At 43.2% G+C, this 12,588-nt stretch overlaps 1 protein-coding gene across 2 annotated transcripts in view; it reads left to right on the top strand.

Moving 5' to 3' along the window:
* Positions 1-1,404: 1,404 nt before the first annotated feature.
* The window catches only part of CERS6 (ceramide synthase 6), a 90,341-nt gene continuing 79,157 nt past the window's right edge, over positions 1,405-12,588 (top strand). For both annotated transcript variants that reach the window (XM_074548542.1, XM_005484026.4), the window contains exon 1: positions 1,405-1,574. In XM_074548542.1, coding sequence (XP_074404643.1) covers positions 1,405-1,574 — 170 coding nt within the window. The remainder of the gene's footprint in view (positions 1,575-12,588) is intronic.

Raw genomic sequence — 12,588 nt, 5'->3', positions numbered from 1 at the left:
ATAAAACAGAAACATTCACTGGCAGGTTTACCTGCATGGCTTGTCAGCCATCCTGCCAAAGCATTTCCTGAAACTTCCCTGAAATGTCCTAGATGGAAATTATCTCCATATACAGAAGTTGTTTGTTTCCTTTAAATTGATGCAGTATTTCCCACAGCATTATGTTTGACTTATGATTGTATTCAGCACAGAAATTTCAGCACAGACACGAGGAGCTGTGCAATTAATTTTTCAGGAAGGGCAAATAGAGCCAGTGGGGCAAAAAGAGCAAGTTAGCATAAAACATAAAAGTGGGTTGATAGAACTCTGAACTATGTGCAGAGGTCTGGGTCTCGGTATACAATAGCCTGATGGAAAGTATGATGATACAGTGAAGAAAACAGAAGGCATCTAAAATAAACTGGGGCAGGGCACAAAAACAGTGATGTTACAGAAGCTACTACTTCAAGTAATTTTGTGTATGCCAGGACCACCACACGTACAGTCCTGTGGCTATAGCTATACTAAAGCCTGCTGTCAAGTTTAATCAAATCAATTGTAGTTTTCCTCTTGCAGCATATCTCTAGGAAGACATGGCAATGAGATAGGGAATCAGAGGTAAAAATCTACGTAAAACGGAAAAGGGTTTTTTTAGCCAGGAATGCAAAGCTACAGTCCTAACCTCAGTCTTGTTGCTGATTAATCGTGTACTTTTCCATGCCACATTTATACGTGTTTGCTGTACCCGCGTCCAGAGTGAAGTCACTGCATGTTTGAGGGTCCTTCCACCCGGGACAGCCCCGTTCCCGGTTAAACACCTCAGCGGAGAGGGCGGGAGCAGCGCTCCGGGCAGGGGTCACTCTCGGGGACCGGACTGCGGAGGCCGACCCCGGCCCACGTGGCTGTGCAGAATTCACAGAGGGCTCTTCACTGCTGCTACCTGCCCACTCCCACCGGACAGCAGCCCTTCCAGGCTCGCCGGGTCCCCGGCTGGGCGGCGAAAGGCCGGGTGGGTGCCAGGGCGCGGAGCCGGCGGGAGGGCGCTGAGGCGGAGGCGGCCCCGGTGGGCGCAGCGCTGCTGCCGTCAGCCCCCGGGACGGGGTCCCCCTCGCTCGGGCCGCGTCACTTCGGGCTCGGGCTTCGGTGCGGCGTTTGGGCAGGGGAAAGGGGCGGGGGAAGGCGGCTCCGGACCGCCCGGCGGGCCCCGAGCAGCGGCGGGAGCCAATGGGTGTCGGCGCGGCCGTGTGACAGGCGGGGCGGCCGCTGCCCCCGCCGGGCGGGGAACCTGCACGGCGGCGCTTGGCAGCATCATCCGCGGCTGCGGGGCTGACACACGCCTCCATCCTCCTCTCTCCCGGCAGCCGCTCACACGCGCCTCGCCGCGGGCGGAGCGGAGCGAGGGGCGCCGCGGCAGACAAAGCAAAGATGGCAGGGATCCTCGCCTGGTTCTGGAACGAGCGGTTCTGGCTGCCGCACAACGTCACCTGGGCGGACCTGCAGAGCACGGAGGAAGCCGCCTTCCCGCAGGCGGAGGACCTCTACCTCGCCTTCCCCCTGGCCTTCTGCATCTTCATGATCCGGCTGCTCTTCGAAAGGTAACGCCGAGCCCCCCGCGCCGCCCCAGGCTTGGCTGGGCTGGGCGGGCCCAAGGGGAGCGGCGGAGCTTTGTCAGCCCGGCGCCTTCCTCGCCGCCGCTGCACTGCCGGCCTTACCGGGGCTCTTGCGTTATCCCTGCCCCCTCGGTCGGTCACGTAGCGGGCCCGATGCAGGAAGGTGGAGGGGTTCGAGAGGCAGCCGGCGCGCTGTTCCTGCCGCCTGCAGCGCGGCCCGGCGCGGGCGCTAGGAGGCGAGGTCTGCCCGGGAATGAGCGCAGCCCTCCCGCCACCTGCGGCGGGCGGGGAGACGGGCCCTCGGGCACCCGTGCGGGTTGGGGCGCCTGCCCGCGACCCTCGGGCTGCGGCGGGGCCCTGCCCGCCCCCCTCATGGAAGCTCGGCCAGAAGAGTGGCGGCCGGCGGGAAGCGGTCCCGGCAGCAGAGTTTGCCCGCGCCCCCGCCGCAGGGCCGCTCTCCGCAGCGGAGCCCGCGCTGGGTCCTCCTGGGGCCGGCGGCTGTCCCGCTGTTCAGCGTGGGGCCCCGGGTGGGAAGAGGCAGTTCTCGGTGAGTGAGCAGAGCTGTGCGTGCCCAGTGCAGATGGTATCAGGGAGCTGTGCCGAGTGTCGGAGCACTCCTGGGGCTGTCGGAATGTGGAAGCTCAGTGGTGAAACGCGCCAGGCGCTGTTCATCTCTGAACCAAACTCACCGTTCTTCTAGACTGCTGAACTCATTAACCACGTTTCACAAATACCTGAATACGTATATATGTATAGTTAAACATGAGGTGTCAGGCTAGCGGTCGGTCGGCAGGGACGGCGTTTTCTGTGCGCTCTCCCATCCCAGCGGGGGCTGAGCAGGGGCCGCCCGGCGCGGGGGCAGCTGGTGCCAGGTGGGTGCTCGCCTGCGCTCGCTGCTGCGCCCCCTGACAAAGGTGCTGCTCCCTCAACAGCTGAGAGCAAAAGAGCGATTCTTTATGCCAACACCTACGTGTTTTCAGTGTTGTTTTCTCAGGCATGGTATTGGGGTAGTCAAGGAAGATAAAGGAGGACCGGTAGTAACTACATGCCAGAGAAGGGCTGTAAAGATACTTTAAAAATGACAAAAGAGCTTATCTGCCAGGTACTGCTTCAAATTTCCTAAGCATTCCCTCTCCCTGGTTAGCACTTGGTTCCTAGCTTGGTTGAGAGGACCATATTTGTTTTGAAAAATAAGCTGTCACGAGCTGTTGTTATCTTCTATGTTGCTTTACAGATTTACTGAACAGCAAAAATTGTCATCTGCCTGAAAACCTGAGGTTGTAAAAAGTTAATTGAAGCAATTGAGTTAAATACTGCAATATGGTTACAAGTGGAGTAATGAGTACAATTACAAGTATTTAGATTATGTCAAATAATTAATCTTTTTTTGCAATCTGTATGATGTGTACTTCTGAGTGTTGAAAGCGGGTGCATGATATTGCATCTCATCATCTGAACTGCAATAAGCATCACAGCAGGACTGTGTTTGATGGATGAACAGCTAGTCAGAGAGATAGTTTCAGCCTCAAGTTTAACTCAGGTTTCTGCTAATCCTGATGTGGCTGATGTTTGCATTGTAGAAGCTGCTCTGATTATGTAGTAGTTTGTATCCACTTAGTTGGGTTATTTTTCTTCATTCATTTAAAGTAATGTTTAGTTTTGCAATGCATTATATTTTAAGTGTTAGTTATACATATAGATGAGAATACCAGTATTTTTTAAATTCTCTTGTATTCATCAGGCAGATTTTGAAATTTATGTCTAGAAGTGTGTTCTGCTAACCTGATTGTAGGTGAGAGACCTCCAAAGATGTTTTATTAACAATTACTTAGGTATGGGGTTTTTCCTTTTAAAATTAAAATCAGTTTCATAACTCCCTGTGAGAGTAGGATCAGGCTGTTTTGTGTGGGATTAATCCACATAGCATGGTACAACAGTGATTTTTCATGTAGAGCATTTTATTAAAGCAGGCTGAGCAAAAGTAACTGAACCTGTTTCCACTGTTTACTGCTTATATTGTAATCCAGCCTTGATGAGGAGCAGTCCTCAAAGGTGATGCTGATATTCTGCAGCTGATGGAATGGCTCATAAGGTCAGAGATTGCTTGATTATATATAGCAACAGCCCTCCAGCTGCACTGACTTGAGCTGAGCCAGCCACATCATTTACTACTACTCCAATCAAGATACTGACATTGAGCATATGGAAATTCATGGCTTTTATTTGAAACTGCTTTTGTAATGATAATTCAGTCTCAAAGGTTACCTCAGCTGATTTTCATTTAGTATGACACAGTAGAATACCTAGTGGATCTGGGTGACATGATACAATGACTGTATGGGCATGTATATATATATTTTTGCTACCTATAAAATTCATTCAGATGACAATACATACAGTCTTATGAGTGTTTCTGGTGTGTTGTGCATATGTACAAATTTTATTTTTGTACTCCCTAGGATGCCTAGTATTAGTGGTTTTTTACAACAAAAAAGAGGCTAGACAGGATACAAACTTTGGAAGTGACTGTTCTAACCTCCTGTACTTCCAGCAGCCCAGAATCTCATCTGGAGAGGTTGGGTGGGGCACCGATGGCTCTTTCTGTCAAAACCTTTTTCTAGGCTGTAATATTTATAGATTTTTTGCTTACTTCTCTGTGTGTTAGGCAAAATCTGATAATTCAGGTGTAATTCATTTGTATATAAGTGGATGCATGTGTTCTGACAATAACTTTCTCAGTTCTTTCTTTACCTTTTTTTAATTTTTTTTCATAAGATGACATGTAGGGCTTTTTCTTTTTGCTTGATTGCTATTTACTAAATGCTTAATATGGTTGAAATTGAATAGGATATTGAAATTGCTAACTTGTATGTAAAGACAGACCCTGGAAATATAATAACTAAAAAACTATTTCTTTTCAACTTAAAAACAATTTCATTTTTAAAAGTAACAATAGATCCTTAGCAGTAAATAGCTTGAAAATGCATTTATAGCTTGCTGATTGTACTATTAATTTCTCTGTGTTTCTTTAAGTTACTAATTTTTTGTCATTTATCTTTTTCTTTATAATACCAGTTTTTGTTTCCTAGGGTTGCAGGGTTGAGTTTTAGCCACTAACACAGGTTGCAGACTAACACTTCCCAACAGAAGGATTGTTTTACCTGGAGAGGTGCTGTCTGTCTTGGCCTGTCTCTCAGCAGCTCAGACCAGTGCAGTGAGTGCTCAGGCACACTGGTGCTGCCAGTGCTGGCTGCTACACGTTTCTGCTGGGTAATGTGGCTGTGTTCACACAGAGGCTTGGAGTGTTCCTTTAAAAGGAGGTGGAGTGGATAAAATGCACACTATTTGAATGTCCTTCATATCAGGCCATTCACAGATGTGTGTTAGTGTTGGTCTTAAAATTAGGAGTTAAATGGGAAATGCATGCTGAGCTCCGGAAGAGAATGCCATTAGAAGTGATTCCTAAAATATCCATGTGAGAGAAGTGTGACAGCTAAACCAGAGCTCTGCCAATGAAAGGTTTCAGTGCCAGGTCACTAGTGGGTGCTGGGAGCCTGTTCATGGGGTTTTGTCTGAGAGCAGGTTCCTGTTACTGGTAGCAACTCCAGTTTGCTTCCTGCCTGGATTCCTGCAACCACGCAATTGGATCCAAATTACCTGTCTTGTGTCTCTTTCTGCTGCCCTGCTTCTGCCTCTGTCACTGATTAATAGGTGTTTGCTAAGGATTTGTTTTTGGAAAAAGAATAGCTTCTGATATACTGCTCCTTTCTACGTATCTGCAGACCAGTGTCTTATTAGTCCACACAAAATATTTAGTAAATTAACACTTGTAATATTCTGTTCCCTAAAATCTATCTCTGTTCCTGTCAACAGGGCTGATGCCTGAGCTGAACAGTATTTATTTGACTATATTTTGGGGGGGAGGTCTGTTCTTTTTTCTCAAGGTGGAAAATATCCCATGCCTGCCCTAGGCTGACAGTTTATTAGCATGTGGTGTTTCTGTGCCTGTCTAGAGATGGTCTTGGAGTTTGGAGAAGAAAGTTAAAATTACAGCATAAAACTATATAGCTTTTTTAAGTGATGTAATCTTATAAAATATCGAGCTGTATGCTTAAGACTGTGTTGACACCTGATGGACAATCAAATGTATGTGATGTGTATCAACAGTTCCTTGGAGCTGCCGATTTAACACCTGGATTGCTTTGTGTCTCCCCCCAGAGTGACTTCCTTCACTCACTGGGCACTTACAGATTTTGGGGGGCAGCCAAGGGAAAGGAAGGGTCTCTGGTCATGAAACATGTGAATCTCTGATTATTTGGAACAGGAGGAATCACTAATGTCTTGCTTTAAAGCGAGCAAAGTTTCTGACAATCAGATGGGCTGAGAACTTCTGTCCCCTGGGAGGAAATGTTTTTAGCACATAGTCCTTGCAGAAGACCCACTCTGCATCATATGGTATCCATCAGTTTATAATGATGCCTTTCTGGTTGTTCTGAAGTAGTCAAACTGCAGCCAGGGTGAGAGAACTGGAGTATTTAGCACAGTCAGCTGAAATCCTAGAGATGGTTTTCAGGTGGAACTGTAACACAAACTTGTGACTTCTGCACATAAAACAGAGAGTAAACTGTATTTTTTTCCCCTATGTAGTTAATACCTCTCTTAATAGCAAATTCTGCTGTTATGAAGCTTTAATGTTTCTGAGCAATTGTAAAGCCTCGTGTAACTATTACTGATGTAGCACAATCAAATTTTAACTCTCGCGTAATTGTACAATTAGTAAGAAAATTTAAGAATTGTAAAGGAGTGTAACATCCCATTAACCATGTCATGTGTATTGGCTATTAATCCAAGTTATGTTTTGCACAGGGAGGAGTGAAATGCTAAGGGTCTCCAGACTACCTTGTATTAATGAAATAACTTTCAGGTTCACTAACCTAAAACTCATTTTAATATTATAAATGATGCACATTAAAGTTTGGTCTGAAGTGATGAAAAGCCTTCTCTGTGCTCACAGGTCACACTAGGATAGTTAAAGTAAAATACCTAGATCGCTTGTATTTTTTTTGCAGTGCAAGTGCATTAGAAGCTTCCTTTTAATAATATCTTCACTGTATTGGTTTCTCCTGTATGGATGAGGGCAATAGCCTATAGTAATAGATTAAAAGAAATAAATCTAGCTGACATAGTGAACAGTGGTGCACAAACAGAGGTCAGAGTTTGGAATGTGTTCATTGGCATCAAATCTCACATTCTTGAGGATATTTGAGTATTTGTGCTCTCAGTAGCGTTTATCATTTGCAAAAACTAGTAGCTCTGTTTTTATCAGCAGTGAAATAACATGACATGTGGTGTCATCAAATCTACTCACTGCCCATTTGCCATCCTCTGAGGTAAACTTAGTATTTTTTAGTTCTGCGAGCAGAACTAAATTTTGGTTTAATAAAAATGATGCTGAAATCCTCACTTCAGCACTGGGATCTCTTCAGTCCATTTTCACCTCTGTTCCTGACTGATTTCAGTTCTATATGACATTGAGGAAGTTCAGATACCTGAACTTTGGGACTGCTGTTTACCATGTCTGTGGGACTCCTGTCTTTTCACTGAGAAGACAGTGAAGTGAAGACTACTCTCAGTTTATACTTTCCTAAGGTGTTTGACAGAATCTAAACTATGAAAACTGCTTTTGTATGAATACTGTCTACCTTGAAATGGTACAAACGAGCTAAACTGCCTAGACTAATGAGAGATGCTTTCCTGCAGTGGCAGGGAATTGCTTATTTGGAAATAAGACTGTGCTCTATAGCTCAAAGTAAAGAGCTTACTCAAAAGCAGTCCCTGATCACAGAAGTAATGTGAAAGGAAGATCAGAGTGGTGTGTTGTAATATCCCTTGTGCTTGCTCTTCCTCGTGTCTGTTGTGACTGTGTGATGTGTGTATTGCTGAGACACAGTTGCCTCCACAGTTAGAGATAGACTGCTTGGTGTGCTTTTTAAGGGGACTGCTCCAACAAGATGTGTTCCTTAAGGTGCACAGAAATGAGCCTTGATATGGCAACTGCTGAAACACTGTAAGTGGGCAGTGTAAATGTGGAATGCTAGTGTAAACCAGTGGGCATTACAGTGTGACAAAGCAGACAAAATTAAATGTACACAAAATGAAAGTGAGCTCAGAGATTTTTGGGGTGGTGGGTGAACTCAGGTAGCGCTTCTCAACCGGGAGGAGACCTGTTCAGCTGGAGGGCTCCAGTCTCTCATCAGCTGACTATCAGGGCTGCAGCTCTCCTGAGCTCTGCTATAGCAGATGAGACCAGTGCTTTGTCAAGACCAGAATCCCCCTTACAACTGGTAAGACCAGTTGTATCTGTTGAAAACAAAGTTCTAAGAAATGAGTGGGTCATGAATATGTGCTTGTTGACCAGCTTTTCTGCATTTGTCCATTACCTTTTTCCACTTCAATACTTGTGGTTGTCCAAAGCATGCTGCTGGATGAAATGATCAGGTCCAGTTGGGTATAATAAATTCCTGTTATGGGCATCATGTTGGAAAGAAACTGTTGAGAAAAAGAAATGCAGGTGGTTAGACCACAAGCAGAAACGTGTTGTGTATATATTGAAGCAATAATTGAGTGGTAATTGAGTGGTTGATTCTTATCTGTCAGTTTTTCCCACACAGTAGTATGAGAGGAGGGTGAGAACTGATATGATAAGAGAGTTGCCTGAAAATATTTCAGTAGTTCCGGCTCCAAATGTTTCCCAGTGTTACAACACTTGGACTAAATGAACAGTGATTGCATTGTTATGATGACAAATTGAACTGTAGATGGAGTTTTGGGAGTGCTGGTGGACACAGATTCTTCTTAGTGATGTACGTGAAAGGACAAGAGGCAACAAGCAATTGATATGCAGGAAATTCTGTGTAAACAAACTTTTTCTTGGGCTGGTGGTGCAGCACTGTGAGAGGCTCCCCAGGGAAGCTGTGGAGTCTCCAGTTGTGGATGTACTTGGAGAGCATGGGCATAGTCCTGCGCTGATTGACCATCCAGCAGACTGGCTGATCTCCAGAGGTCTCTTCCAGCCTTGGTGATTGTGTGAAATCACAAACCTCACAGAATGACAGAGGTGCAGGCCTCCAGGGCACTCCTGAGACCTATGTCTGCATGAAGTTTGTAAACTGTGTTGGAAAACTGAATAGGAGAGGATTAAGTTGAAGTTCACAGAAGAAAATCAGGGGAGAGCATGTAACATTTGATTGAATGGACATCTGGATTTTGCATTTGCTGTAGGATAGATCTTTTGATTTTTATTGTAGTCTGGTGTGTGAGTAGATAGGATGTAAATTGAGAAATAGATGTGAATCTCCTCTACCTAAGACAGGAATTAACTTATAGCTACCCAGAATGAAGTCTGAGTTGCTTTGAAGTAAACACATTCTGTTCTCCTTCTAGGAGGAATGATTTGAGTCTCCTACAGCATAAAATTTGATTATAACAGGCCATTTTGAGGATAATTTTAGTTTTGTTCCACTTAAGTTGTTTCTTCTCAACACTGCAATCTCTTTAAGATAATTTTGGGTTTGAAAAAATTCACAGAAAGAGGTGCTTAGACAACAGAAAACAGAAATCACATGCCTTACTGGAAAAGCTTTTATTCCCTTTGTTCACGATAGTAAGAGTAGATCAGACTTAGGGGAAAAAAGAGAGAAGGCAGTCTTTAGTCTCATGTTCACCAATTCTTTATATTGGTAATAAAATGCATAGTTGAAAATATATTTGTATATGTGTATGAGAAGGAGTAATTTAAATGCCACAGTGGCATCATATCACTCTGATGCAATGTGCTTTTTTCTATTTTGTTTTTAATATTCTTACATCAAAAAATAGGTGTAAGGTGTGGATGTAAAATACTGACTATTCTAGAAAATGAGATATTTCGAAATGTCACTTTTTGGGGTGATAATGAAACAGTGATAATTGACAGAAGAAACATATCTTTTCTCCCAGTTAGAGGTACTGTCATGTGTGCTAATCTGGAATTGTTATTTTCTAGAGCATTTACAGGAAACATGAAAAATACTTGATTTTCTTCCAGTTTGGAATGAAATGCAAAGTTAGAAATGTCAAAATTTCATCAGGAGCAGATGTCCTGACTTTCAGCCAACACTGATAAATGGATTTGGTTACAAGGCAAGGATGTAGAGATAAAAATGAGATCTCTGTAGCATTACCAGCCTCCAGAATCACACATTCTATTCTCACCAGAGTTAACCAGTTTGTATCATCCATGATGCACAGAAAGTTTAATTGTGTTTTCCTGTTTGTTTTGTGTTTTGTTGGAGGAAAAAATTACCCCTTAAAAGATAATGTGTAAAATTTCCTCTTAACAGGTTGATTTTTTGCAAATAGGCTGATGGTTTGTTAGAGATGGCAATAGTTTGAATCTCTAGCCCGACATTTACCTTCAGTTGCAAAGATGAAGAGTGTGCTGGCAGAAATAGGACACTACTTCATCCTGCTCACTCTTCCTCCGAGAGCTGCCTCCAAGGTTTGAAGAGAGCCCAGCTGCTTTTATCCATCACAGGAGTGTTCCCTGTGTTTTGGCTTGCTTCCCCAATAATCCAGGTGTAACACCTGAGTGGTATAGAGCTTTAAATACTAACAACAAACCTCTTAAATAAGTTGCCTCAAAGGAAAGAAAACTTCAAATTTACCTTGAAGGATCTGCTTTTACACTTATTTTTAAGGGTTCTCAAGGATTTCAAACTGATCCTAATTTTATCAAGGATCTTTCTCAGTTTGTTGGAAAAACAATGTATTGGTCATCCTCAACTGAAAACCCTTCATGTGCTTATCAGGAAGAAACCATAGCTTCTTTCACATTTTCTTTCTGTAAAATCCTGTATCTATACCAGGAAATATTTTTTTTAAATGGTTTGAAAATAACCCAAGTGCATTGACTAAGAAAATGACATCTGCTAAATAATCTGCCATCCTCTTGCAGCTCTCAGACTGGAGCACAGCACATTGAGAAGCTATATACAGAGAGGAGGTATCTGTCAAAGCAAGGACATTGCCAGCTAGGTCCATGAAGTGATTCTGGGATTTCAGTCCTCCATATCCAGAGTTTTGTGTACAATATGCACAGGACTCTACTTCCGTTGAATGCCCATGGCTGACTTGAGACCTTGACTACAATAGGAAGGTGATATTATGGGTTTTGTTTGACTTTTTTGTTTATTTGTGGTGATGGGTTTCTGTCTTGGGGAAGGCTTGTTGGAATAGAGAGCCCAGGCATTAGTATCCAACATCTTACCTTCTTGTTCACATGTAGAAATTTAAAATAAAAAGTGAGATTAGTTCATCTTCATATATAAAAACAGTCCTTAGAATCCAAATATTACTACTTGCACCTTCTCTTCTTTTTCAGACTTGTATTAACTTCACCTGGGGCTTCTGTGAATCTCTTGCAAAACTTTAGGCCTGCCTGGTGCACATGAACTGGTAAATCCTAAGTCATACATGAAAAAATAAGGGTCAGGGGTTTTCATGCTCTCATCCCAGTGACTTCATGGAGTTTACTGTGAAACATCCTGGATTCCATAGATCAGGCTAGTTGTTGGTCTTCCAGCATTAGCATTCATTTTCTTAGATGAATTTTAATGTAAAAAGAGCATTAATTTTGTGAAACTGTATTGCATGAATAAAGAGTTTTGTCACACAGCCTGATTGGGTTATTTGCAAACAGTAAGGTCTGCAGGAGGTGTAAATTACTGTGGCTTTGAGGGTTGTTGAACTGATTTGAGGATCTGCATTACACTTGAATATAATTTATTTACTCAAATGTCCTGAGTCTGATCTTCTGCCAATATAAATTAGAAATCAACTTTTGCTGAGTTCTGGTGTTTTATCAGCATACAACTTCTGTGAAAGACCAGAAGTTTTATGACATCATGCATGTCATATGTATCCATGGAATTTTAGTAATATGGTAATCTAATCTAGTAATTAGGTTGCTGTTTTAGTAATTATGAAGCAAAGCAACACTATCTCTATACCTATATATATGTATATATAAATAAACCCAGGCATTCTATGGAAACTGTAGTCCCTGCCAGAGAAACAATATCAGCAGCTATTGAGAGCTCTGAGTACAAACAGAAAAAGAAAAGTGTCATCCTTACGATGATGACAATGTTTGTTCCACAGGCGATGATTTTGTGATTTAGAGAGTACAACAGGTTGTGTGTACAAGTTGATATTAAAATAGGTTGTAATGATGACCTCCATCACTTTCTCAATAAGTCTGCCACTCTGCTTCACAACAAGGCTTTTTTTGCCTTGCCTGCTGCTGCTGCAGGTATTTGTTTATACTGAATGACATAAAGAGGCCTCTGAATGAGTGCACTTGCATAATGAACCGTGCATTCATTGGATCCACCCTGTATTTTCTTTCAGCCTCCATCCACTGAGCTTTCTTCAGCTGAAGGCTTGGCAAATGTTCCCTCTCAGCTTTGCCTACGGAGGAGTGGTTACCAACCAGGAAACCTAATCACAGGAGTGAGCATGGCATCCTTCTGACCCTCCACACTTCTGGCCTGTGGGAGAATAATGAAAAGTACTTTGGTCTGGTTTTGCTGTTGACGTTGAAAGAGTGAGGCTCCTCATCTCAGGAGGTCTAAATTTGAATATTATAGTCAAGTAGAGGACTAAAATGTAGTGTGCTTGTGTGTTCTGATTATTTTGAGTAATCTATCATGGGGCCTGGGGTCCTTTTTTATGATATGGGGATAACTACAGTACTTGCTTATTGCTTCTAAAAAATTTTTAGTGAGAACTATCACTGATAGCAAAAAGTTTTTTGCAGAGTGAGAAGCTCTAACAGCCACTGAAGAGTTAATTTTTTTTTGCTTCTTGACTATTGTCTTGCCTGGAAATTTTCTAGCTTATTAGTTAAAAGAAAGAAAAGAAACTCTTCATGGTTGCAAAATGCAAACTGTCAGGCTAT

This window comes from Zonotrichia albicollis, chromosome 10 (genome assembly GCF_047830755.1).
Source record: "Zonotrichia albicollis isolate bZonAlb1 chromosome 10, bZonAlb1.hap1, whole genome shotgun sequence".
NCBI lineage: Eukaryota > Metazoa > Chordata > Aves > Passeriformes > Passerellidae > Zonotrichia > Zonotrichia albicollis.
Note: the sequence above shows the minus strand (reverse complement) of the source record. Positions and strands in the feature narration are given on the sequence as shown.